The following is a 25,591-nucleotide window of genomic DNA, read 5'->3' as shown; positions in this document are numbered from 1 at the left end:
GCAAGCTCCACAGTAATTGGAACGGTCTGGTGAAAGTTGGGAAGAAACACGATGCACTTACGACAGTGCTGAAAACTAACTCCCAACTCCAGCAGCACCACACTGGCACTCCCAGGGTGGTTGACAACTCCCTCCTGCAGCCGATAGCTGCAGCTGCCAGTTTTCACACTACGGGGATAAAAACGCTCAGGACCCCTTCGCAGCAGCTCACACACGGCTGCTGAAAAGCAGATACTTCCATTTTCCCAGAGCAGACCTGGCGCTCGGTACTGCAGCTGCCCCTGTGCATTCAACCAGCATGCTGAAAGCTGCCCTAGCACTGCTCCAAGCCCCGCTGCACTCACAGCCGGAGTTCACACTGACACAAACCTGGAGACAAGGCTGCAGACAATAATTAGTTACTCTGCTTTGTCCAAATTTGACCTGAGCTGAAATGCTAGCTTGGCCACGGGCCCACTTCAGCACGCAGACTGGCACCAAGTTAGCAAAACTTGCTGGTTCTTTTTGAACAAAGCAGATTTATCTCATTTACTGAAAGAAACATTTAAGAAAGCAAAAGATAAATCATGCAAGCGTTACAAAGCAAAAAAGAAAAGACGAAGATAAGAAAATTCAGCTTTTCAAATAGATATGTTCTCCCAGGAATGAGCACATTCAGCGGCAGCCTGAGGTGCTGCACAATCATCTGACACAAGAGCTAACAGCCACCTCACAAAATTCCAATTTGAACAACAATGCCAAGCAGAAAGTTTTGAGAGTGCAAAACCTGCCAGTTTTGCTGGTCGAAACCTTTCCACAACATCCACCAGGCTTTCCAGATAACCAAGGTATTTATTGCACTGCAAGCGCTGCATTTTCCCCTTCCCCGTGCCAATGAGTGGCTGCTCCAGAAAAAATTCACCAGCGTGCTCTGATTTCCTCCTTTCCAGAAAGCAGCCAGGTGACACTGAATATGGATGAGCAGCAAGAAGAAGCGGGAGGCAGAAGGCACAGCAGCTGACTGCACACACAGTGCACGGTAAAGATGCTGGCAGGAACCCGAAGCTGCTATAAAATACCCTAATGCAAACCCCACGGAGGGCAGAAACTGCCTCTGCTGCCTCCAGTCGATCCCATTTAGGCTCCGGAGCATAGGCACTGCCCCTGTGTTTTCCCCAACAGCACAGGTGACAGTCCAGCCAGGTCCTGCAGGAGCTGCCTGGGCTCCTGCATCCTTACCCAAACTTTCTTCCATCTCCTGCCCCTCAACCACCCCCATCATCCTTCCTCCTTGCTTTCAGTAGGTGCTCCATTTCATCGTGATTAACCCTTCTATATCCACTTCTTTAAATATTTAGGCCCTCAAAACATGAAAACTTAAGTCACGGAATGAAACGGCTTTTAAAATAAATCGACAATGTTGTCTGCAAAAACTATAATGTGCTAAATTACCCAACTATGTAATAAGCAGTCATGCTATAAATATTTATAGATGTCCTGTGGCAAGGCTGACAACCAAAAAATGGCACTACAGCAAATCTATGTATAGTTTACGTTTTCACTTGTATCTGCTAAATCTTACTGGAAAGCCAATTAAATCTCAGTAGCAATTGGAATTATTCTAGAAATAAATCTTTGCGTCTTCCAAATACAGTATGATGAAGTATTTTAAGCAACATACTTGAGCCTTCACCTCTGACTCCCAACACACCTGGCCTGAAAGGGGAAAAAAAGGTGGGTTTTATTGACTTTTTCCTTTCTACTTTTCCCCGCCCCCCCCCCCCCCCCCCCCCATTCATTCCCTGCTGCCACAATGATCCTGTTCTTTCGGCTTAGACTGTGCAAGGAAAAACCAGTACCTGTTGCTGAGAGTGGCCAGTCACTGAGCTAGGCAACACATGTGCAAAGCCAGCCTGATGGAAGGCAGCACAGCATGAGCCATATCCAACCCCATCCTGCTGCAAACCAGACTCTGCACCCTGCTCCATGCCAGCTCCAGCGACTATTTCCTGAAACAGTGCTGAGCGTGCTTTCCGCTACCCAGGACATAAGAGTTAAAATGTCAGCAGCATCAGTCCAGCTCCACATGCCGCTGACACTAGTCAGCGGTTCTGCGTAATTTTCTTGGCATAGAGCTGCTTTTAGCAAAAACTTCTGTCCTCAGCTCGAAGCAGGGGGATGCTGAGTAGCCACGGCTCAGCAAGATGCCCAATTTCTGCACTCAGGTTACTTTGCTGGAAGTAACAAGCGCTTATGCAAGCGCCGACTGGAGCAGACATCCCCCCTGAAATTATGGCTTTTAACTTCAGACAATGTTATTAAGGCATTATTAAAGAGAAATAAAAGGCTGACAAGCCTGAAGCACCACACACGCACAGCACCGGTAAATCCATGCTCAAGCGCAGCAGCAGAATGGTAGCCAGATTTGGAAAGCGAAAGGGATGGAAATTGCTGATTTCGGCTCAATTTCTGCCGGCAGGGCAGCCGGGCTCCGGACAACAAAGAAATCTCTGTTCCCTTTCGCATCATGTGGCGAGCAACCGCCTGCACTGCAGCTGAGCGCCTGAACAAAGGGACCTTTGGGGCAGAGCTGGGACGGACAACATGCCCTGTAAGGCACTTCCCGGCGCTCACCGTACTCCATCTCGGCACTGCAAACCGGGAGGTGGGCTGCCACTGGGAACAGCCTCAGCTCGCAAGATCAAACAGGTCCAATGCAGACCTCAAGGGCCGTCAGAAATGAAAGCGAACCCGGTGCTCGGTCTGAAATGCCAGTCCCACCCTTAAAGTCCAACAAGTTTATTTCCATTCACTGCTGGACTCAAAGCCTTTAGAGACATTTTTTCCTCTAAGTGTTGCTGTTTCACGCTCACCAGAAGGAGGCTCCGTTATTTGCTATATCCCACTTGCTAAAAATTCAAGGCAAACCATGCTAAACAGCAGCATTTTCTGGGACTGGTCGGTATGGTTTATCTCCACGTGCCAGACATCATCTATCTACAAAGTTGTGGGTTTTCCAGCAGCATCCCCCTTCTCAACATCCAGGACAGCCAAGCTTTCCTACACATGCTCATGGTTGGGTTTGTTGTGCCTGTCACTTAATTTTGGAGAGCCAAATGTGATGGTGCGTTGCTTCAGTGGTGAGATTTCCATGCCAATCTGGTCCCAGATAAGAGTACAGCAGCAGGATGATTCTGCATGTGGCACGGGTCTGCATGTACAGCTAATCCAGAAACACCACTTGGAAGAGTAAGTCTGTCCCACCCTTCCACTTACTCCCATGCAAGCCACATTTCCACAGTCAGCTTGACCCTTCTACAACACACAACTAATTTTTTTTCCCTTTCCTTACAGGAGGCTGAATTTACGCTGAAGAACCCCCAGTTGCATTTGGAATAAACGCCCAGAGCCTTTGCGTGTAAATAATCTGGTATCATCTTTCCTATCTGCCCAGACACGCAGGTGGTTAATTCAGAAGCAGACCCTGATGCCTCTTGGCAGAAGTGGAACCTTCACGAGGGCCCTCCCCGTCAGGGCAGGAAAGGGGAACAAGGTAAGGGGAAAGCTGGGACATGCCTCGTGAAGGTACAGCTTCGGCATTTCCAAGCCACCTATTCATTGCAGGAGAACCAAGCACTCCACCTGCACACACATTTTTCAAAGACTGACCACTGAGAAAAGATTTCATCCTGTCACACCTAATGAGACGCTCAGTTCTTCACTTTTTACTTCAGACCTTCTCCAGAACCTGACGCCATCTCCCTGCGGCTCACCTTAACCACGCCACTTCTCCATCAAACTAAATCAGACACATCGTGTGCCTCACTGTGCCGTTATCCAATACTGCGCAATCACTCTAGCCAGAGAGCTGATTTCAAGGAGATACGGAGGCCCATGTGGGATCCAGTGCTTGGAAAACCTGGCAGTTTGGTCCCATTCACCACTGGGCAACTGGGTCATCACTCAATGGTAGCAAAGATGTACAGGTACTCCCTGCCCAAAGAACCACAAAGCAGGTAAATGCAGTTTTTCTGTACTGTTTTTGCATGCCACATTCTTGACCTCTTGACTTTGCTGTAGACAATCACATACACACTGCCAGCAACGTACAAAAATGCCATCAAACTCACACCAGTGACATTTTAAGTACCCTATAGCAATGTCAGACACTATGTTAACTCCAGTGCCACATGAATGAGGCTCCTTATTCCTTTCAGTCTCCACTGCCACAATATCCTGGCTGAAAGGCCTATTGCTACTCTGCCTCAACTCCTTCCATTTTTTTTCCTTTTTGTAGATTTGTCCTTAGCTTGCAAACCCAGCTGAGCTCCCAAGAGGAAGGGAGGAGAAGTACATACTGCTGTAATCTTGAAGAGCCATATCCCTGACACATACTTACTTGCTTCGTTCCTTGCAGTGAGATAAGCTTTGCAATCTGCACACACCCACTAGTCCACATGCCACAATCTTTCCAGCTTTTCTCATTCCACCAGGACCCACCTTGCCCTGCCACCTCTCCCTCCTCTCCGCTACAGGCTGGCATCTCCTTCCAGCTGTGGTGTTCTCCCGGGGACAGGCAGTGGGGGATGCCTGCACTCATTCCCAGTGGAAACCACACCATTACCATCAAGCATGTACAAAACAAACCTCAGAAAAACTTTCATTTTAACCAGAAATTCTCCACTTGGCAGCCCTGGAATTACCCTTGTTGCCACCAAAGCATCCTGGTGCACCAGCAAGGTTTGGTAAAGTCTGCACATATGTACAGGCTTGAAGTTAAACAAATTGTGGTTTTGGCAGTGGTAAAACACTAACTTCACTAGGCACAAGACTTTGGAACAGCACTGCTGGCCTCCAAGCTGATGACACCGATTCAGAGGCGCTGGGGTTCCAGGTCTTCACAGGGTTCAGCCATTTGGTTACTCCTCAGTTTCTGCCAAGGGGAAAAGAAATCTGCAGACTTCACTGTGAAATCTTCTCTGCCTGACTGCTGGGAAGCATCCCAGTATTTTGCTGCATAACGAGACACCTGGCGCACTCCTAAAATACCTGTAGCTTATCAGCTCTGCTTAAAATAATAAGGAAGCCAAAATGCAACACCTAACAAATACTTATAACTAGAGAACTATTTATAAAAATTGTTTTAGAAAAAGATCTTGGTAAGGGTGTAGATGGTCTTCATCAGACAGAGATTTCCATCTAGCTATATGAAATAAGCCCTGGTGAAACCACGATGCTACATGTTACACCTCTAAAAGCACCCACCCGCGCCTGCAGACCAAGGAGCGGTGTGGTACCACAGGCACTGCTAAAGCAAACGGTAAAACCTCGCTGCAGACCCTGGCACCTCTCAGCCAGGCCTCTCCCCTACTAAGTCACCTTCAGACAGTGCAGGCAGATGCTTGCTTTGCTTGTGCACCTGCCCGGCTCTCACCTGAAAACTCACCCAGCACCAGTCCTTGGGATGGTGGTGCCCCACCTAACCCACCTGCCTTGCACTGGGTGGTGCTGGCGGAGCAGTTGCAACTCCCCCATTCCCTCCTGTTTAGTTAAAATTCCTGTTTGCCGAGTGGAAATGAAGGCTGGTGCATCCAAAGGAACACCACAGAAGATCAGTGGGATTCAGGCACCTCACTCCTGGGTGTTCCCTGGAAACAGTACACCAAAAACATGAATACAACCTAAGCTGGCTTTCAGCGACACCACGCAGGGACATGGGGCCCCTTCTCTGCTGCGTGGGAACCAGCCTCTCCAGGAGCAATTTCAGGATTTCCCTCCCCAAGCTTAAGACCTGGGTGATACCTGAGACTCCCTACTTCCTCCTCGACAGCCCACATAAATCAAGTCAGCACTTCAAAAGCACTCTTGGATAACCCAAATTCTTCCAGAGACACGTGTGGCTCATGCTGCTCACACATAGGCCGCTATTAATAAAAATAATAATTCTTGGCTTTGTTTGCTTCTTTCCTTTCACTTACACATACTCTGAGCAGACAGAAGTATTTTGTACAGCAAGCCAGTGCTGACAGATAACGAGAACCAGCCTGTTACTCCTCAGCAGAGTAGCCTACCTATTTTGCACCTAGCCCCAAGCTTACCCTTTCCTGGTCTTTCATTTACAAACACTCATTGTCACAAAGTAAAGTAAAAAGCAGCTCCTTTACTGTGATCAGAATTAAAAGTTCATGATAGGTATCTGGTCCAGACTGAAGGACTGTATGTTACCAAGACGGACAGACCTGTCTTAAAAAAAAATAATGCCCCTGTTACAAAAGCAGCACTCAAAATTAAGAGAGATGAAAGTATTTTAGATAAAACAATTTGGTCATTTGCACTTCAGTCCTGGTTTCGTTTCCTGGCTCAGATGTACTGTAAAGCTGCTGCATTAGACTTCCCTTTGCTGGGGAAAAGTCTGCAACAAAACAAACTGTTGATCATTTTTATCACTACTGCATAAAATAATTTGTTTTCCATCCTAAAGTTTGCTAGCTTGAGGGTAGGGCATAGCAAAGATAGAATCAGATGATCTGCTAGGTTCCTCCAAAGGAAGTAAGGTAATTGCGAAAAAACGAAAACAAAAGTGAGAAACCAAGGGGGAGGAGGCCCAGAATTAAAATACCTTGGTACTTGCCCCGTCCTGCTCCTCCACGGGGCAGATCTGCTGAGCCTTCCCCCCCAGAGTTCAGGCTCCACAAAACTTTCCTTCTTCCTCTGCCGTGAGTACTACATCATTTCATTTTTCCCTCTCCCTCTCCTCCTTCCCGAATTTCTAAGACACTACATCATGGTGTAAAACCTCCTGTCGGGAGGATGTCAAAAGACCACGACCACACCAGGGATCAGGCAGCCTCCATCCCTCCTCCCTCCCTGGGGCTCACCAATAACTCCGCTGCCTGACCAGCAGGACTCTGTGCTGCCAGAATTACTCCTGCTTCACTATCAATTTTTCACAGGATGAAAGCTTCCCCCTGGTGCTACCCCTCATTTTGTGACAAAACTGCAAAAATCTGACCACCTACGAGGTCCTTCGGCTTTCTCATCCCATCCCCATGCGCATTTTGGACAAGGTATGATCCAGCTGATTTACTTGCATCACGAGGAGAAGATGCATGCAGTGGGGTCTGTTGAAGAGACCTCCGACATGTCTCCAGTGGAGCTGAATGCCACCTCCAGCAAAATACTCCCACTTTTGAGCACCACCTCCCAGGAGACTGTTGTCCCAACTCCATCTTTGTTACCATGGTGCACCCTGTCATGGCACTAAGGCCCCCCTCGCCCCTGAGACAAGGCTCCCTGAGCTCATTCAAACCACATGCTGCCCGCGTGGGACAGAAAGCACCAAAACATGTTTCCAGGCCAAAACACTCCAAGTACAGCAACTCAACACATCACTTTTCTGTGACAGAAGAAAAACACATCTGCCCTGCCACAAGGCTGAATCCAGCCTCAGATATTAAGGTAAACATCCCAGCACAGCCCTCTGCAGGCAAGTGCCACTGCCTGATGCCAAGAAACACATTTTGTTATGCAATTTGCAACTGAGCACTCAGCGGTCCCTCCAGCTGCGTCCCCAAAGACTGGCGTGAAAGCCATGGCTGCTCCTGTGCGCACAGACCACCGCCGAGCCACCCAACCTCACCAGACAGGACCCTGTGCAATGGCACCTGCGCAGCCTCAGACGCAAACTGTTCCTCTGCACCAGGCTGAGGAGTTTATTCTGCCCCCACTTCTACTTCTGTGACAGTGGGTCTATAATCGTGAGAAAAAGCCATACGCTAGACCTGCTCCGTCATTCATTAAATTAACTGTGGAGTTCTCAGCCTTCCCAGCAACTTCAAGTTTCCTTCTCCCACAAGCTGAACTCTCTCACCCGCTATTAAATTGCAAAGTGGCACAGTAGGGAAAGGTAACACTCGATTTGCCCCTGACCTTCTGCCATCCTGGGGTAGTAAATCAGTTTAATCCAGCAGGACATTTAATATTCTTATTGGGAGATCCTCACATGTAAGCAGTCCTTTTTCACTGTCAAGCACCAGCAATAACCTCTGGGTCTGGACTACTTGCAGACCCCAGATTTAGGGAGGAATGTGCCTTCCACCTCCCATGCTGCCTTCAGGATACACCGAACCTCTCACAGCTGATGAGGACCAGCCCCTGGGGGTGGGGGGGGAAATCCTGGAGAGTCTGAGAAACCACCACCCCTTTCATCCCCAAGCAACTCCTCTTCGAGGGACCCCACAAGCATGGCCGGCCATGCCCACCTCCATGGAGGGTACCAGCAAGTCTCCCCTGAGCTCTGTACCCTTCTCTGCGCCCGCAGCGTACGCAGGCGTGACTCCTCTGCACGCTGGACGGCTGCCTTCCTACCCACACGTGGTCAGGCAGCGTGCTTTTAAGACACAGAGGACCAGAAGTACTGTCAAAAAAAGTTAGGTGCCTCCCTGCAGGCAACGAAGGGCACTTCAAAAGACACTGCTCCAGCTTCTTCTCAGCGCTGCCCCCTACAAAGCTGTTAAACTACCTTCGCCTTAAAATTTCATAGGATTAAAGAAAAAAAGCATTGCAGGCGGAAGAACCTCCCGTGCCCAATAAATGCAAGTTAAATAACAAGCCAGCCAGCAACTGAAAAAGCACAACCAAGCGGGCGTATGGGCAGACACAACCCTGCAGGTGCAAACCCTGCAGCGACCCTTCGCAAGGAACCCTCTCCACACGGCCTGGCAGACTGCCTCCTTACCAAAGTAATCGGCCTTTGGGCGAGCGTCCATCTCCTGCTCCAGGCGCTGGGTCAGCGCCTCCAGCTTCAGCTCGGCCACCGAGGGCCCCTGCTCCGGCTGCGGGAGGAGGGTCTGGCAGGGCAGCTTCACCTTTGCCGTGCCGGAGCCCTCCGGGTGCCCAGCATCTGGCCGCACGGTGCTCGCACCCTCCGGGAAGAGCGGCGGCGGAGCGTGCGGGGCATGCGGCGCATCCGGAGCCGCCGGCCCGCGCGAGGCCAGGCGCGAGGAGCCCGGCTCGGGGCTCGCGCTGCCACCGTTGGGCCGGTGGTTGTGACCGTGGGCCACCAAGGGGCCGGCCGGGCCGGGGCAGGCGGCGGCGTGCTGGCAGTCCGCGCCGGGGGTGGCGAGCGCGGAGCTCGGGGGGAAGGCCGGCGGGACAACCCGGTACCACGGCTGGCTGCCCTCCCCGCCGGCCCCGGGAGCGCCGGGCTCGGCCGGGCCCGAACACCCGCGCGCGGGCTGCGCCGAGGGGGCCGAGAAGGAGGCGGACCTGTGCTGCGGCGGGGCGCCGGGGGCGCCCTCCTCCGGCCCCGCCGGGGGGCTCCGGGCGTGCGAGAAGGAGGAGGACCGCTGCCCGGCCGCCGTCGGGTCGCGGCCGCCGCCGCCCCGCCCGGCCTCGCCGCCGTTCTCCTGCCCGCCGCGGCCGGCCCGGGGGTCGCCGGGGCTGCCGGCCCGCTGCTCCCCGCGGCCGGCGCCGGGCCGTGAGCCCCCCGCCCGGGGGGCCCTGTCGGGCTCCGCTTCCCAGCCGCGGCGCCCAGCCTGGCCGCCCGGGGCCTCGGCGCGCTCCCCGCCGTCGCACGGCCTGAGGCGCGGCCCCTCGGCGGCGGCGGGGGGCGGCTTGGCTCCCCGTGCCGCCGGCGGGCTGGGCCGGGGCGCGCCGAGGGCAGCCCCTCCGTTCAGGGCGGCCATCAGCATCTCCTCCTGCTGCTGCTGCTGCTGAAGGTGGATCTTGGCCATTTTGGTGGCGAAGACCCGCCGGGTCTCCTCAAACTCGGGGTTGTTGCCGGCAGCTTTGTCCACCCGAAAGAGACCGTCCTTGGAGGCCTCGTACATGTTGAGGTCTTCAATGAACTTGCTGGCTTCCAGACCCAGATCGTCGTACTTATCCATCCCGCCCGGCTTGGCGGGCTGGCCCCCGCCGTCCTGCTCCTGCCGCTGCTGCTCCCCGCCGGGCTGGGGCCACTGCCGGCACCGCCGGCCGCTCCGTCCCGCCGCGCCGCCGCGCTCCCGCCGCGCCCGTCCCCGACGGGGGCGGGACAGGGGGGAGGGGGCGGGGCCAGGAGGCGGGGATGGGGCACGGCCCCGCCCCCGCCCCGCGCCGCGCGTGGCGGCCGCCCGTCACCGGTCCGACGCGATGGCGTCTGCGGGCGATGGGATGAGGTCACGTGTGGGGGCGAAGACGTAAGGCGCGCAAGGAGCGCGCGGGGCGGGCGGGCCGGGTGGGGGAGGGGTGTTATTCCCCACGTCGCTCGCCCGCTACGGGCCACTGAGGAACCGCCGCAGCGGCCTGAAACCCCGGTGCAAAACCCTTGCGAAAGCTCGCACCCACTCGTGGTGAAAAAACAGGCTCCTCCCCCCCCAAAACAACAACCTGTTGGGAAAACTAATTCTGTAACTGTTGCGCCAATTAATCTTCATCATATGAATTTAGTTAATACGGATGTGTTTTACGTCGTATTACATGCACAGCCGTGGCTGCATGGCTGTGCTGCAGAGAGCATGAGGAGAGGACCCCAACTCGGTGCAAGGAGGACAGCCCCCACCCTGGGGAGTACGGGGCACCCCTGGGTGCTCCAGGGAACACCCCAGCCCTGCCAGTGCCTTTGTGACACCCCTCCCACCCCCCAACACCCCCCCCCCACACACACACTATGTAGCATCACAGACAGTAACTGCAGCAAGATCAGTGCCGGGGACGTTCAGATCTAGGAGGACGCAGATGGGTGACGACGTCCTAAGGTGATAGCTGCTGCGGAAGGTGGCCGCATGCGTGTTACACAGCCGCCAGCCCAATCCTGTGCTCCGGGGGTGCTGGGGGGTGTCAGAACTGCGTGTAACGCCACCTTCGTGGGTGTTAATACTTACCAGTGTGATGCTATACCTCGCATCCCAGCCCCTCTCCTCCATCAGCACGGTCCAGGTGCGGAATTTCCCTGGCAAAACGCAGCTGGGGGTGCCCGGAGGTGGGGGGCTGCGGCAGGGTCTCTGCTGGGCTGGGGGCAGAGGGAGCCGTGGCATCTCTGAGGGAAGTGACTGGTGCGGTTGATCCTACGGGCCCAGGTGTGTCCCCTGCGCTCCCAGGGCTTGTTTTAATTCCCCAGGCTCCAGTAGGTAAGGCCAGATGTTAAGGAACCTGAGGATTTGCTGCCTTTAATAATCACAAACTGGGCTGTGACAAAGCCACGGCAGAAACCAAAGCCATGGCAGAAACCAAAGCCTGCCCTCCCCTCTTTGACCAGTCCCTTACAAAAGTGCTTCTGAGCAGCGGGGGCCAGATCTAAAATGGCCTGCCTCCTCCAGCGAGCTGCGGCCCGATGTGCTTAAAGATCACAGCACTGGGAGCCCCTGGAAGAGGTTCCTGTCTTCTCCCAAAGCAACTTCCAAATCGGTTTGGAGCCTCCTCCAAGGAGGCTCCTGGAGGGGACCAGCTCCAGGAGGCGTCTCTGCAGCAGCAGCCTGAGGCTCCAGCCTGAGCCGAGGAGCTAGCGGCCTTCACAGAAGTTAGCCCAGCAGGAGACAGGGTTAGATAAGGGGTTTTTTGGTTTGCAGGGAAGGCAGGTGGGTGGGAATGCCAGGCACAGCAGCGGAGCTCCTCCAGTCCCCAGGAGCCAGGGAAGGGGGACCCTGGCATGTGCTGCCCCTAACCACAGCCTGCTGAGGTTTTAAGGGATCGATAGCTCTGGAGCTTTCACCCAGTATCAGGAAAACATCCCATCTACCAAGCAACCCCGTCTATCAAACCTTCTGAGCCTTCCTCTGGTGGCGGAGAGGGAAGGAGGGGTATGGCGGCTCCCGCCGGCTGGGCCCCACAAGCCCTGCTTCCCCTGGGAGGAGCGGGGCGCTGGGGGCTGAGCCCCGCTTGGCACAAGCCCCAGCAGTTCAGGGGGGTTCAGCTTGCACCTGGATGTCTGCCGCATACCCCCGCCCGAGCTGGGGGCTGGCTGGGGTGGAAAGGGTTCACCTCTCATGTGGTGGCTGGCAGGGGTCGCGGTGGCCCCTCGCAGCTGCTTTGGGCCAGGCAGGTGTAGGCTCAGGCCACCAGTTACCGAGAGCCAGAGTGACCACCTCTTTTGAGGGACTTGACCAAAACTGTTGAGTCTGAGGCTAAGCTCAGCCGGGGTGGTGAAAGCCAAAACCGAGTGCCGTGTCTGAAGAGCATCCTCAAAAAGGGCTAGTGCAAGGCCATCTTTGGCAATGTCCTGGGCCGATGAGGAGAACCACAGCACGTGACTGAGCTGTGGGATGCCCCCTCCTCCTCGATGGCTTCAGTGGGATGCCAAGTTTTCGTGTGACTGCTCTCATTTAAAATGGGGAGAGCCCAATGTTAAAAGGATAAGCAACAAAGTTGGTGCTGAAGAATGGATGGGTTGAGTCCATATTTGTACAGCCCGAGAGAATGACGGAAAGGCAACAGAGCAGCAGGTGGATAAGGATGGGAGCGTGAACCCCTCCACACTTCTACTCATGGGAGGAATCTGCGACATTAGTGGACAAAGAGCAGTCGAAAAGGAAAATACACATGGCTCTTGCACCTTCTTCCCTCCTTCTCACCAAAGGGTGTAAAGTTAGTTGAGGGAAGGCACGCTCCTATCCAGCATATCAGAGACTCAGCCGCTATCTATGGGGTTTTTTTTCTTCAAACACACCGAGATGAAGCTCTTCAGACCTCTAGGAAGCAAACCCCTTGGTGGAACAGAAGTATCTGGGAACAGACATCTCTACTTCCAGCAGTCGACAAACAAACCAAGGAAGAATCTATAACTTCCCTCAGATCATGGTTGTTTATTTTTTTTCCTGACTTTTTTTTTTAAGGGTCATGCATACATTTTCTGCCATTACTTTTTATCTAACATCTGTAAGACATTTTACAGTTGGACCCGCAGGAGCTCACCACTTTGGGGGCGGTGGGGAACGGGGGAGCAGCCTTCTTGCCAAATGGCCTCTCTGGGTGCTGCTGACCTTCACCAGCTACGTACAGTACACTTCCTTCCTATGCCAAAGGATCACATCAGCTGTCTGCAGAACAATGCGCGCGCGGACGACGCGGGACAGGCTGCCGGAGCCCTTCGGATCGGGAACCGTCGCGCCGGGCTTGGCCTCCTGCCAGGCTCCACACGCATGAGCAGACACTTTGACGGCAAGTGCCTTTGAAGGGAGATCGTCGCCAAGCGATTCAAAGGCATTTTGGTGTTTAATTCGCAATGCTTTCAGCGAACGTTAGGCAGCAAAATGCCTTTGAAGTTTCGTGCTTGAATATTTTTTTTTTTTTTCTGTGAGACTTGGGTATTCCCGAGTGAGCAGATGATTAACTTGAACTTTCTCCTAGAGCAGAGATGTAATACTACACTGACTTGCAGACCCTTCTGCTGCGATTAGATGTGGTCCCACATTTTTGTAGTTCCTGGGAGTTTTACAACTCATGCCTATAAAGAAATTAAGGGGTCCAGGATTGCTGTTGTAGCACAGGACCAAAATGTACGTGCCGACTTGAATTAAATTATTCTAAACCCTATCCCTCGGAGGAAAAAAAAAACCAACCATTGCTTATTTAATCTGGTTTTGTTCCTGTGTGCAAGGCTTACATGCTGCATTTACTCATGCAAAATAATGCTGACAGCTTGTAACCCAGCCCTGCTCCACGTGGCAATCGCAGCTGCTGGTAGGGCAGAGGGAGGTGGCAGTTTGGGGGTAGCAGCCCCCAACAGTGCTCGCTGATTTCGGCCCCATGCCGGCAGGCTGGGGCGGAGGCCAGGCTGCCCTGATGAACGGCGAAGCGGCGAGCAAGAGCAGGGAGGGATCGTCTGCCTTTATTTCTTGCTGCCACGTTTGACTCCCGGCTCACGTTGCAGAGAGATGGAGAAAATGCGGAGAAATCCACCACTCCACCCCCCGCCCTCCTGATCATTTTTCTGCCTGGGAGAAAACGCTCTCAGATTTTGCAGCACAACATCAGCGTGGGGCTGGATAGTTTATGGAGAAAGATGCCTAGGACGTGCCTGGGCGACCACTTGTAGCTCACTTGCTCGCTCTCCAAAAGCAACTATCGTATCCTCATGCTACCTGCTTGCCACCGAAGGAGTGTGAGGAACCAGCGGCTGGCAGCACACCTTTGTCTTTCTGGACATTTCCAGGTCTAATCCCTGGTGCTTGTGCCTCCCAGGGACTGGGGCTGTCCCAGTCAGGTCATTCCCTGCGGGAGCCTGGACTGTGCATGCCACTGCCATGCCCGAGATACGTGCTCTGGTGTGTTTTAACAGGAAAGTAATAAAGACTTCAGCGCTAGAATATAAACAGTGTGCGGTTCATAGAGCAGAAGCGTGCTCAGGATGGAGCCTGGCGTGGCTCTTGCAGGAGCAAACGCATCTCTGGGCTCTCACAGGGCAGCACCACAGCATCCCCGAGCTGTGAATGGCACCGGGAAATGGTGAACGCTCCTTTTGGCTTTCTCATAGGGGTTTTCAACAAACGTGCCGCTTATCTGGGCACTTTACACAGAGGGATGATGCACAGGCCTGCAGGGTAAATAAGCGGGTGGCAGAGGGAGGGTTGGAGGGGGCCGCCGCATGCAGGAATGCCAGCTTGGCCCGGCATCAGGAACGAGATGCTGGGGAGGTGGAGAGGCCAAACCTCTGCCTCTACCTTGCAAAAAATTTGCAGGAAGGCAGCAGGGCAGGCAGGGCTGGGAGATGTAGTTCCTCCACCCCAGTGCCACAGGGGCCTCTGCATTCCTCCGGGAGCCTGCCCTGCCTGCTGCCTGCATTTAACCCCCCAGCTGCAGGGGCAGCCTGGGGGCTGGGGGCAGCCGGGGTTTGTGCATTCCCTGCCCCCAGGGTCGGGGCGGCGGTGGGTCCACACTCGGGATGTTTTGCTTCTGTTGCTGCACAGCTGCCTGCTAGGGACACCATCTCTGCAGGGGGTTACGCTGAGAGTCATTTAATTAACGCTAATGGCACAGAAGGGCCAGGGGACAGCCTTCCAAACCGCGTTCTGGAGTGATAGGGATGCTTCGCAGGAAGGCTCTCAGGGTTGTGTTCCTGAAATAACTGCACCAGCAGCATTGGTTCAGTGGGGATGCTGAGGGCCCTGCTCACACGTGGGTAAACTGAGGCAGGGAAGATGAGAGAAGCCACGGGGAGTTACCAAGATCCCAAGCAGAAGCCCAGGAAGCCGCAGAGAGGGAAAAGACGCTGCAGCGATTCAGTTTCCCTGAGGAAGGGCAGAGCTGGCTGCCAGGTGCTCAGCTGCCACTCCCTTTGCCTTCCTCTCTTCAGTTTCTCCAGGTGCCATCAGCGATGGTGAAGACCCCCATCTGCCTTCACCATCACTCCATGGAGCCAAACACTTGCTTTTGGTGGCTGCAGAGTTGCACCAGAATGACGCAGGCAGCTTTGGTGGTTTTCCTACTGCTGCTCGAAATAACATGGAACAGTTAGTTTTCTCCATTTTCTACTAAAAAAGAGCCTTTTATCAGGACTAGAATTCGCCTGGAGAATTTTCCAGCTCCATTTCCATGCCTCTTTATCAGCGCATTAACACAAACAGCACTGTGACCTGTTTAACCAACATACGTGGCCTTTAGTAATCCTGGGCTGGAAGTACTCCGCAGGGCAGCTGACATCCTGCCATCCATCATCAGCCTCACGTGCCTTGGTGGACTTCAAGTGGACTTGCCAGATGCAGTCAGTGCATCCACCCCATTCTTCTGTGCATGTCCTCGGAGAAGCTGTCTGACTAACAGATGTTTTTAAATGCTCTTTCACATGGGAAAATTGGGAAGTGCATATTTTTATTGCACCCTTGCTATTTCATCCAGCCACATGGATCTCCAGGGATGGAGACGTACTTCAGAAAAATATTCATTTTTAAAAGCTTCTACAATTCCTTTCCACAGTACTTTCTTGACTTAGCCTGCCTGGCAATGCACACTTGTATTTCTGTTTTGCAGCAATTAGTAAGATTTGCTAATGACACTGCTGTGTATTTAAAGGCAATTGATTTCCCTTTGTAGCAGAAAACCATTTCCTGCTATGTCAGTTCTCTTAATCTTCCTCAGAAACAAACCCAGGCTGCCATCGCCAGTAATGTGTCACGCTCTGTTATTAAATGGCTCTCTTTTCTGCCCCGGTTATGTCCCCTGTGTTTATTACTCCTGATCAGTGCATTCGATCACCTACAGCTGTTACAACTGTACGTATTTCGCTTTGTATATTGTTGGCACCAAACACGGTTATCAGAGAGCAATTCCCCTCGCTCGGCAGCTCATGCGTCTCTTCTGGCAGCGGGAGCTGGCTGTGCTGGAGAACCTTGGACCTTTTACGCTTGGGTTTGGCACGTATAAAAAAACTAGTGGTAGATAAGGGAGTTCAGAGCCTTAGATGTGACTGTGGGCCTTCCCCTTGCAGCCAGCCCAGAGTGTGTTGCATCTACGAGAGCAAGCACAAAGGCGCTCATTTCTGCCCCTAGAAACATACCCATCCTGCTTAGAGTTACGTTGAAGAAGAACAGGCTTTTCAAATAAAGGAAATTCTTGTGCCCTAAATGTCCCAGGCTGAGTCACAAGTGTGAGCAGAAAGAGAATATTCGGCTCATTATAGTTAAGCTTTTCCCATTTACGTGTTCCTTTGCTGAGCGAGCAATCCAGCAGCCTAAACCGCAGAGCAAATCAGTGTGGTGCAGGCAGGGGAACATACAGGGACCTGTCCTGGCTGTTCGATATTGGGGGGTACTTTTGATGAGATTCCTGTGATCAAAATCTCTCACAGGTTTGGGCCATGTTCACCTGACAATAAATACATGCATCTGCTTGATGTTGGCTGTGTTTCCAGTCTCTCATGGCCACCGTAAAGGCTGGCAGATAAAACAAAAGCCATAAGGACTTCTGTCAGCAACATTGCTGCACCCAGGCAAAAATACTCCCATTCAGAGGCACTAACAACTTACAAACCCAAGAAAACCTGTTCAAACTCTGACTACACATAAAACTCGAGCTAAGTTTGTATGGAAGGTGATGTGGGTTTGCAGCTCTTCAGGACTAAAACCAGGGCTGAACTTTTCCACCCCAAGGCTTACTTGGGTGAGAAGCCCCGAGACACAAAGGCTGTGTGTGACCTGAGGCCTCTGGGGACAGACGGGGTTAGTGAATTGCAGAATGCTTCACGGTGCTGGAACGTCACTTTATTCAGGAAAGGGGAAAAAAAAACCCCACCTTTCCTCCACATGTCAGGCAAGATCTCTTTTTATCATCTGGGCTGCAGATGACAGCGTTGGTCCTGTGCCCTCCTGCGCAGAGATAATGCTCCCATTCAGTTCTCCTCCTGCTACAGCTGGGACACACTAAAAACTGCCTCCGATCTACTGTGATCAGCTTCATGCTTCTTCTTTGAGACATAAAACCCATTTCCATAAAAAAAGCCCCAAAACATGGCTGCAGTTCCAGCAACATTTTTTAAAGTCAAAAGCAGATGTTACCTGGACCGGTAGAAATCAGTGGGCTCGTAAGTGCAATCACCACTTGGGTTCTGGTGATGGACTTGGCTTCATTCATTCATTGAACCCTTCTCCTACAGCCCAGTCCTCTGATACAAAATCAGCTCAGATCAGAACAGGAGGGGACCGAAAAAATAAAGAAGCAGAAAAAGCATCCAGCAAAACCAGTGCATTTACTCTTCCAAGTTGGTACACGTACATAAATAAAGCCAATCCCCTGAACTATGTGTGTGAACTGTAATAATGCACTGCAAAACCAGAAAAGAAACCCCAGTGATTTCTCCCCCTGTCCTCATTTAGAGCCAAGCTTTTAGAAAACACTTATGTACTACAAAGCTCCCTAGGAAGGAACAACCTGCAAAGTGCTAATTAACATCCCTCCTAGTTCATGTTGATTGTAAAAAGTTTAGAGAAGGGGGATAGCTTTCTATGAGGCTTTACAGTGAAGAAGGAGAAACACGGAATAGAGACGCTATGACCTGCATCATCTGTGGATTTTCTCCCTCCAGGAGAAACAAGCAGGCTTTTACAAAGTCAGATCAGAAAAAGCTGTCATGAACCGGCTGTCACTTCTGAGGCATTACTTTAATCCCGTAAGTCACTGAGAGAGCACAGAGATTTTATTTTGCACCAAATCACCATGCTTGGATTCTGGTGAAGGGCTTGGAAAAACACATGCTTGTTCATCAGTAACCTCACATAGGTTTTTTGTGAAGCATAGGCTGTCCTGGCTAGAGAACTGCCTTAGCCAGTGACCTAAGCTGTAACATTGCTCCTTGATGTGATGTAAAAAGCCCTATTGCCTTATTGCAAAGCAGCGTTGGTATGTTCGTGTCATCTCAGTCATTGGAGATGACTACAAAACACCCCTGCCTAGTAACACATTTTTCTACACGGTGGTGTCTCCCAGCACGTTTCAGTTTCCCCATTATCCCAGCACCTGAGATCCTTTCTCATGAAATCAGTGGCATTGCAAAAGTAATAGTGACCTTTCGGGACTTTGCCAGTTTTTATTTTTCCAGAACCAATGTTTGAAGGCTGGACTTTGGAAATTCAGTTGCGTGAATGATTTTGGGGTAGAAGGTGTGCCCATATTTCTTTTTTACATTTTGTATCACTTAAAATAAGAAATTTGACAGACTGGATCAGTGCTGTGACCAGTCTTCTATCACCTTGAGCAACAGGATGCAGAAAACGCCCCTTTGGTGTCATGGATGCGCTTCTTGGAGTAGTTTGTCCTGGGTCTGTCCCACTGGGTTTAGCAAATCTCCCACGTCTTCTTTGGCTCATCACCGAGTAAGGACAGCAGCATCACACCCATGTTAACGCGTGTGACGAGCACACTGCAGTTCCACTGATGGCTCGCCAGCGCCCTTCCTTCTGACTTCTCCAGTATCCCCTCCCAGACTTAAAACTCCCATAGTAGTTAAACACTGAACTCTTCAAGGGTGCACAATCTGTAATAACATTTAATACTACCTCCAGCATAAAGATCCATCTGCACTGCGAGACAAGTAACAACTGTTAAATAGAGAAGAAGCACCTGTGATAAGTTATTTTAAAAAGGCTCGGTAACAGGCCACAGCCCCTGTATCAGGATCAGTCCCATCTAGGCACAGACCAAATCTGTGAGTCATGGGATCGTGCTTCAGAGCAGATTAACCTTGTAAGAAATGTCAGCAGCTGTCAGGACAACGGCACGCCACCATGGCCAGCACCTCTGCCATCTTTCAAACACACGCTCACCAGGGAATTAGGCTCTGCCAGGCTTTCTGCATCATCTCTCTCACTCACTTTTTCACCACCTTTTTTGTATCCTCTAGACCCCACTGAATTTCAACTTACCGTCAACATGCTGGCGTGACTTCTGACCGTACACTTTTTGTGCGACTGCTGTGAACTACCTTGCCTTTTTTAGCTTGTAGAAGTCCATTCCTCATTTTGATTTTTGCCTGAATCACCAAGTGTCATCTACAATTCACTTCCTCCCGCAAAAGCAAATACCGGCCAGTGCTAACAGCAATAAACGCTGTGTCCTGCTGCTCAGCCCCAGTGACTGCAGCTTTTGTTTAAAGGCACCATAGGGCTGCTGGCCTTACAACATCTTTCTTCATCCTTCTACATTTTACAAGTTTTTTATTTACACCAAGCACGCCACCTTTTCCCCAAAGAAAATCTCTGTTAAAACGGTTCCACAGACTGTGTTAAACTTTTATACAGTGGGAAGGAAAAAAAAAAAAAAAAAAGGCAGGACTGTGCTGTGCTACAGATTTTACTGCAAAGGATCTCTTTCACAGTCCTTTTAGGGACTTCTGAATGAGAGTTTTATGAATTTATAACAACATATATGTCAGGCAGACACTGGAATTCAAATTATTTTAACTCCAACTGAAGGCCTGTGTTTGAATGTCTGAATGCATTCCTTTGTGGCTGAGATTTCTGGAGTCTTAAAACTGCAAAGACCATATCTTCATTATAAATATTCCATTTCTTAGTCATTCTTGTGTCGAAGGACTGCTGGAGAGAAAATCTGCACGAGTGTGGTCCAGGAGGCGACAGAAATCAGAAGAATTTCGTTGCAGAGGTAGGGATGTTCTCTGAGGATGCTCACTGAGCCTGGCATCTCTGCTACGTAGCTAGACCTTCGGTACCAAAAACGCGTAACACCAAACCCAACAATGGTATTGCTTGGCTAGCACTCACACTCATAGCGAGCTGTCTTGATCCTAGTGCCTCAGAATCTATTGGACTCATTTACCTTCAACGTGGGAGATTTTTCTTGGTTTCCTTTTGCTCTAATACAGAGTCTGGATGCCTGCTGGGCTGGAGGGTTAATACAGACCTCTGTATCTCCCCAGCTGGTTGTTACTGTCCACTTCTTAACTATCAGAATGGCTCATAAATGGCTGGCTTATTGGACTACTTAGTTTAATGGCTGTTGAAGAAAAGACATTCTTACACAATGAACCCTGTAATTGTTTCTTTGGAAACCCTTTTGCAAGCATCTGCTAAATACAATAAACATTTCCATGTGGATATAATGGCAATGCAGTGTACAAATAAAATGGTTGAGATGAGGCATGAGAATGGCTTTGTATTTTATGAGTGTCTGATTGGTTTTCAGAAACATGATGGCTATTTCCACTTAATGAATGCCTCAGAAAAAAAAAAATATTTCAAGTTTTACAATGTAGGCACTACAAGAACTAGGAGTAGAGGCAAAAAGCGTGCTGTCTGCTTTCCCCACTGCTGCATTTCTAGCAGCCGACTCATCCCTTTCTTGAATCCCCCAAAAGTCTCTGAGATGGCTCATGCATAGGAAGTAACTTCCATTCCGTTTCGTGCAGAAACAACCTCCAGCACTTCGCTGAAGTTCAACCTCTCACGTATAAGCCAACACAAATATGCCAGTGAGAAAGAAGGATCCTGGCTAAGGCAGGGCTTGGCTAAATAGCCTGACCTTTTTCTTGGCTTGGCTCTGAAACGTATATGAAATATATCAAACCACCCCACTCTGGCTACCTGCTGTGCCCAAGGCTATTGGTCAGTACTTAAGAAATCCTTCTTTTGAATTAACAGTCAGTAGTATCGTTTTCTTACAACTTAAAATGTTAGTTAATGGTAGGGTACCCAAACATGAGATACAGGGAGCAAAGACTGACCATAGCACCACTGAGGGCAATTGTTTAGTCCTAGAAACATATTTATGCCTCTGCATTTACCCAAGCCAGCTTTCCAATAGGATATATTCCTGAGGTTAACACTAAACCCCATGTGCTTTATTATCATTTATGTTCTGTCACAATGATTTATTCTTCTACGCTTCCTTCTCATTCTTCCAGAGAATACGGACAAACAGCACCTTACTGTGACACAAAATGAAGATTTAGCAGCAACTTGATTTTAGTAACATTTCTTCCCCACTGTTACATGAGATTTAAATAACCATAACTGGTCTTTTTGAATTGGTTTCATCTCAAAATATTCCAGTTCCCTTTTACAGTCCAGCAGAGCCTTTGCTACTCCTGCACTAAGAAGTTGATAAGGGCAGTTCTAGGAGACAGAAACGCCTTTTTAATGGTTCGTCCCTGGAGATGCTTGACTCCAAGCTCACTCTGAAGAACTAGCTCGTGCACTTCTTCAAAATTGCGGGCTACTTGCTGAGGAACAAAAACTTTGCCACAAGCTTTGTTATTGATCTGAAAAAGACAGGCATGAAAACAAGAAAAAACAGAAGTTACTAGACTGATTTATACAATTTCATTTCCTGAATCCAGTCCATCTTGTTACATGGGGAGGGGGAGAAAGGGATCAAACTTTCTTTTCTCCAACTCCAACCTTTTTAAGTAGAGGATAAAATTCTCCTTACCTCCTGTCCATCTACCATAAAATAAGAGAATGAAACTGATTCACGATAGTCAAGGAAAATTGAAGAAGTGGCCATAGGAAGTCTTAGTTTTGAAGATGGCAAGCAGCATGTCGCTACGCAATGTGGCAATCTTTTACATTTAAAACCACGGTAGTTACACAAGCTGAATACTGAATAAGCATGAACATAATGGTTTGTCAGGCAGGGATCTTGGTTTGTACATACTTCTAGGCTGCCATTTGGATTCTTCACAGCTATGTAATTCCTCACTGGGATTCAAATGCAAGACATTAAAATAAAAATATTTGTAGCTGAAAAGGTATCTGAAAGATCTATCATCACTCATTTTTAGAAAAATAGGCTTTAACTCATTATGTTTTATTCACACTAAACACATGACTTGCTAAGCCAACACCAACCACAAAGGTGACAATAAGGTAATGTTTTCCCGTGTGTGGCTGGTTTACAGAGCAGTTTCCATACTGGTTTTGCATCAGCAGGGCAGAATCATGTAAGTAAAACTGAGTAAGGCCTTTAGTGGGAATCACCTTAATTTTTAAAATAATCTTATAAATCCTTTCTGTCACCCAGTAAGAGCAGAAAATGGACAGGGACTACAGAGCCTGACTGACTACTTTTCTAGAACTGGCATAAAATTCATTATTACAAAAATTTTCAGATTTATATGGAGTACTTTCAGTGGATTAATGAAAAGAATATCAATCCCACATTTTAGCAAATGAATCAATTTGATTTTTAAAAATCCAGATCAAATTACTTGCGTAAAAATCTGCTGCAGCTACTGCAGATACCTGACCTTTAGACATCATTGTAATGTGTTCTCAATCATCTAAAAGGAATATATGTTGCTTCATACAGCTTAGACAAAAATGCATGCAGCTTGGTTTTCACTTGGATTTTATGCAGGATACGTGTATGCAACATACCACCGGTGACAGAGACCTGCTTCACCTACCTAGTTTGTATTGTGTTGAAAATAAATTAATCTCTGCAATTCTCAGAGAGAGGAAGTTGAGACAGATTTTTAAGGAACAAGATGAAGTCTCAAATGCAGCTGGGGTGAGTAATTTCTGTTTTTTTGACTGGACTTGACATTAATTTGTAGTGCTAATACAGATAGGCTTTTATTCCTACACGCATCCATAACGTGGTACCATAAAAGGCTGGCTGTGTTAATCTTTGCCTTTAGCACCTGGTGCAAAGTAAATCCCTTAAAAAACACGGAAGAGTTCATTTTTAGAGCTTTTGTGAAAAATACATAAAAGTAGTTCTTTTTGACAGGGCACTTCAGAGAAGTAATGCATTCCCCAGGAAAAAGAAAACAGTAAAATCCAAACTGATACAGTTTTAGTGAGAATATAAAGCAAGCTTGTCAGCTTGCTGCTAGGACACACAGCCTGCAGTTCAAAACTATGCCTGCTCAGTTAAAATGTCATTCACTGTCCTCCATGATGCAGATTAACACGTCCCAGTGGATGGATGTTGGCTGGGGGAACCTTGCCACAGCTAGCCTGTTTGGTGCCGTTCTCAACAGAAAAGCCAAGCAGTCTAAATCAACTTAGCAAATAAATGACTGCGGTGGTTGTGTTTTCCTAGAAAGGTCGAGAAGCCTGGGCCACCCGACACTGTGTACCTTCCCACAGCATGTCTCCTGATCCTCCCACACCCTGCTGCCAGCCGAGTCTGAAAATCCTATCAAATGGCAGATGGGTTATGATTTCAGCACAGGTTTCCAGCGCGGCTTTTCATCATAAATATCATGATGCAAAGTCAAATGTATTAACATCATTCTTAAAATAAGCATCTGCATCACATACTTGTGTGTATCAAGCATTCTATTCACATATTCTTTTAGTTGCGGGGCTGGATTCTCAGTAGGAAAAATATTTTCTACTATGTCTTCATCTCTCTGTCTGTATCTTACTAGACCATCACAACCCTCGGCAGTTCCAGGTAAAAGTGCCAGCACAAGAAACTTGGGTGCTGGCAGCCTTGCTTCTCTGAAAAACCATGGCAAACTGCAAGAGGAGAAATAAGTGAGGCTTGGGTCCTTTCTTCCCCTGAGGAAGGAAGCTGTTGCTTTTTAATTTATTTTTTTTTTTAAACCACATTTGGCATTTTAGAATATTTTGGATCTAGAGGGAGCCAGAGGGAACTAGAGAGGTTATGAAGGATGAAACGATATCAAAGACTGAAAAATAAGCACCTGGAGGCTGCAGAGAGGAATTTTTAATTCCACTCAAACATTTTTTTACTATTGATGTATAATCCTTCTGAGAAGCAAAAATGAAAATAAATATCTGTGTCCTTTTAGGCCTTCCTTGTGTGCCAGAGCAAGAAAAACGACACCGGCTTTTTTTTTGTTTTGTAAAAACATCATCTATAAGACCACAGCTGCTAACAGTTCTGCACCACCTAGAAAATGTGAGGAATGCTAGTCAGAAGTGTGTTCACAGGATGAAATGCACACTACATTCAGGTCAGATTTTTCACAGCATTAACAATACACGGTAGGATTAAAAATATTCAACTTTGCAGTAACATTTGAAGTAATGGATACCATGCATATACAGTGAATTTAAATGTCTTTCTTGTAGGCACTCTACTGTATCGGCCAAGGATGCAGTGAGTTGGTTCCTTTTGCTGCTTTGGGTTAAATACGGAAAGCCGTAACTCCAGCACAGACAGGAAATAATGAAGTATTTTGTGTCAAGAGAAATAAACCCATAATGTCTCAGCAGGCAAAACCCTGGCAGCCTGAGGCAGTTTGATGCCTGGCGAAGAATAGGGTTGTGGCCCACAGACTCGGTTTGACTGTGCAGCCTTGTGAAGAGACACTGCCTCTTTGCAGCTACCAGTTCCTCTGTATGTCAAGTGTTTCTTGGTTTAATGAGGGCTATTCATTTTTGCAGCCGTACAAAAACCTAGTGTCCACAAGACTTTAAAATATTCACATTTATGATGTCTTTTCCCCGCTCCTCCTCCATATTTCCCTCTTGCCTTCCTCTTACAGTAGAAAGCCAGGCACACCTCCTAGGCACAATTTTCAAGAATTATTCCCAGTTTGAAAAAGGAACTTGTCTCTGTGGTCTTCCAGTCACTTGCTTTCTCAGAACTAAAGAAGGTGTTTACATACATCATATTCTCCCAACAAAGGGGTTGTTTTTTCTCTTATTACAAGACTTCTACAAAGGTTATGGCTTTGACAAAGTCAGTCAGGAAAAGAAACAAAAAAAAAATTCATAATGGTTGTTTAAAGCAAAATTCATTTTTATTTTTCTGGTTTCTTTTTTTGAGAAGGAAGTTTTAATGTCAGCAGAAAAATATCAGTGACATGTTTAGGTGTTTTCATGTTTGTTTGTATAGTCTTAGTCATAGTTTTCCCTGTATTGCTGAAGTTTTTATTTTAAGGATACATTTAATAACTCATTTGCTTTAGCCACAATTGCAAAGATGTTTCTATAATTACACAATTTCTCATTCATGACTTCCTTATAAACTGAATGCTGGAATTTAAGATGTTTGCTAGCTGTGCTTGAAAGTGAAGGTTTATTTTAAGCTTGAGCAAAGTGATTATACCTCAGTGAAGATTTTTACTGGTATAAATAAATACTTATCACTTAAAGAAAGGAAGAAAGAGGAAGGAAGCAAGCAAGCAAGCAGTAAACCTACAGGAATATTAGACTAAATCTGCTATTAACCCCAGTTGGCACTTGAGTCCTCCTTGGTTTGGGAAAAG

At 49.1% G+C, this 25,591-nt stretch overlaps 2 protein-coding genes across 4 annotated transcripts in view; both read right to left on the bottom strand.

Moving 5' to 3' along the window:
• The window catches only part of LIMD1 (LIM domain containing 1), a 31,081-nt gene extending 21,086 nt beyond the window's left edge, over nucleotides 1-9,995 (bottom strand). Inside the window, exon 1 of the mRNA XM_040591405.1 lies at nucleotides 8,717-9,995. Coding sequence (XP_040447339.1) covers nucleotides 8,717-9,866 — 1,150 coding nt within the window. The 5' untranslated portion in view covers nucleotides 9,867-9,995. The remainder of the gene's footprint in view (nucleotides 1-8,716) is intronic.
• Nucleotides 9,996-21,341: 11,346 nt separating this feature from the next.
• Nucleotides 21,342-25,591, bottom strand: part of LARS2 (leucyl-tRNA synthetase 2, mitochondrial) — an 88,555-nt gene continuing 84,305 nt past the window's right edge. For all 3 annotated transcript variants that reach the window (XM_040591350.1, XM_040591351.1, XM_040591352.1), the window contains one exon: nucleotides 21,342-21,661. In XM_040591350.1, coding sequence (XP_040447284.1) covers nucleotides 21,482-21,661 — 180 coding nt within the window. In that variant the 3' untranslated portion in view covers nucleotides 21,342-21,481. The remainder of the gene's footprint in view (nucleotides 21,662-25,591) is intronic.

This window comes from Falco naumanni, chromosome 4, assembly GCF_017639655.2.
Source record: "Falco naumanni isolate bFalNau1 chromosome 4, bFalNau1.pat, whole genome shotgun sequence".
NCBI classification, from domain to species: domain Eukaryota; kingdom Metazoa; phylum Chordata; class Aves; order Falconiformes; family Falconidae; genus Falco; species Falco naumanni.
Note: the sequence above shows the minus strand (reverse complement) of the source record. Positions and strands in the feature narration are given on the sequence as shown.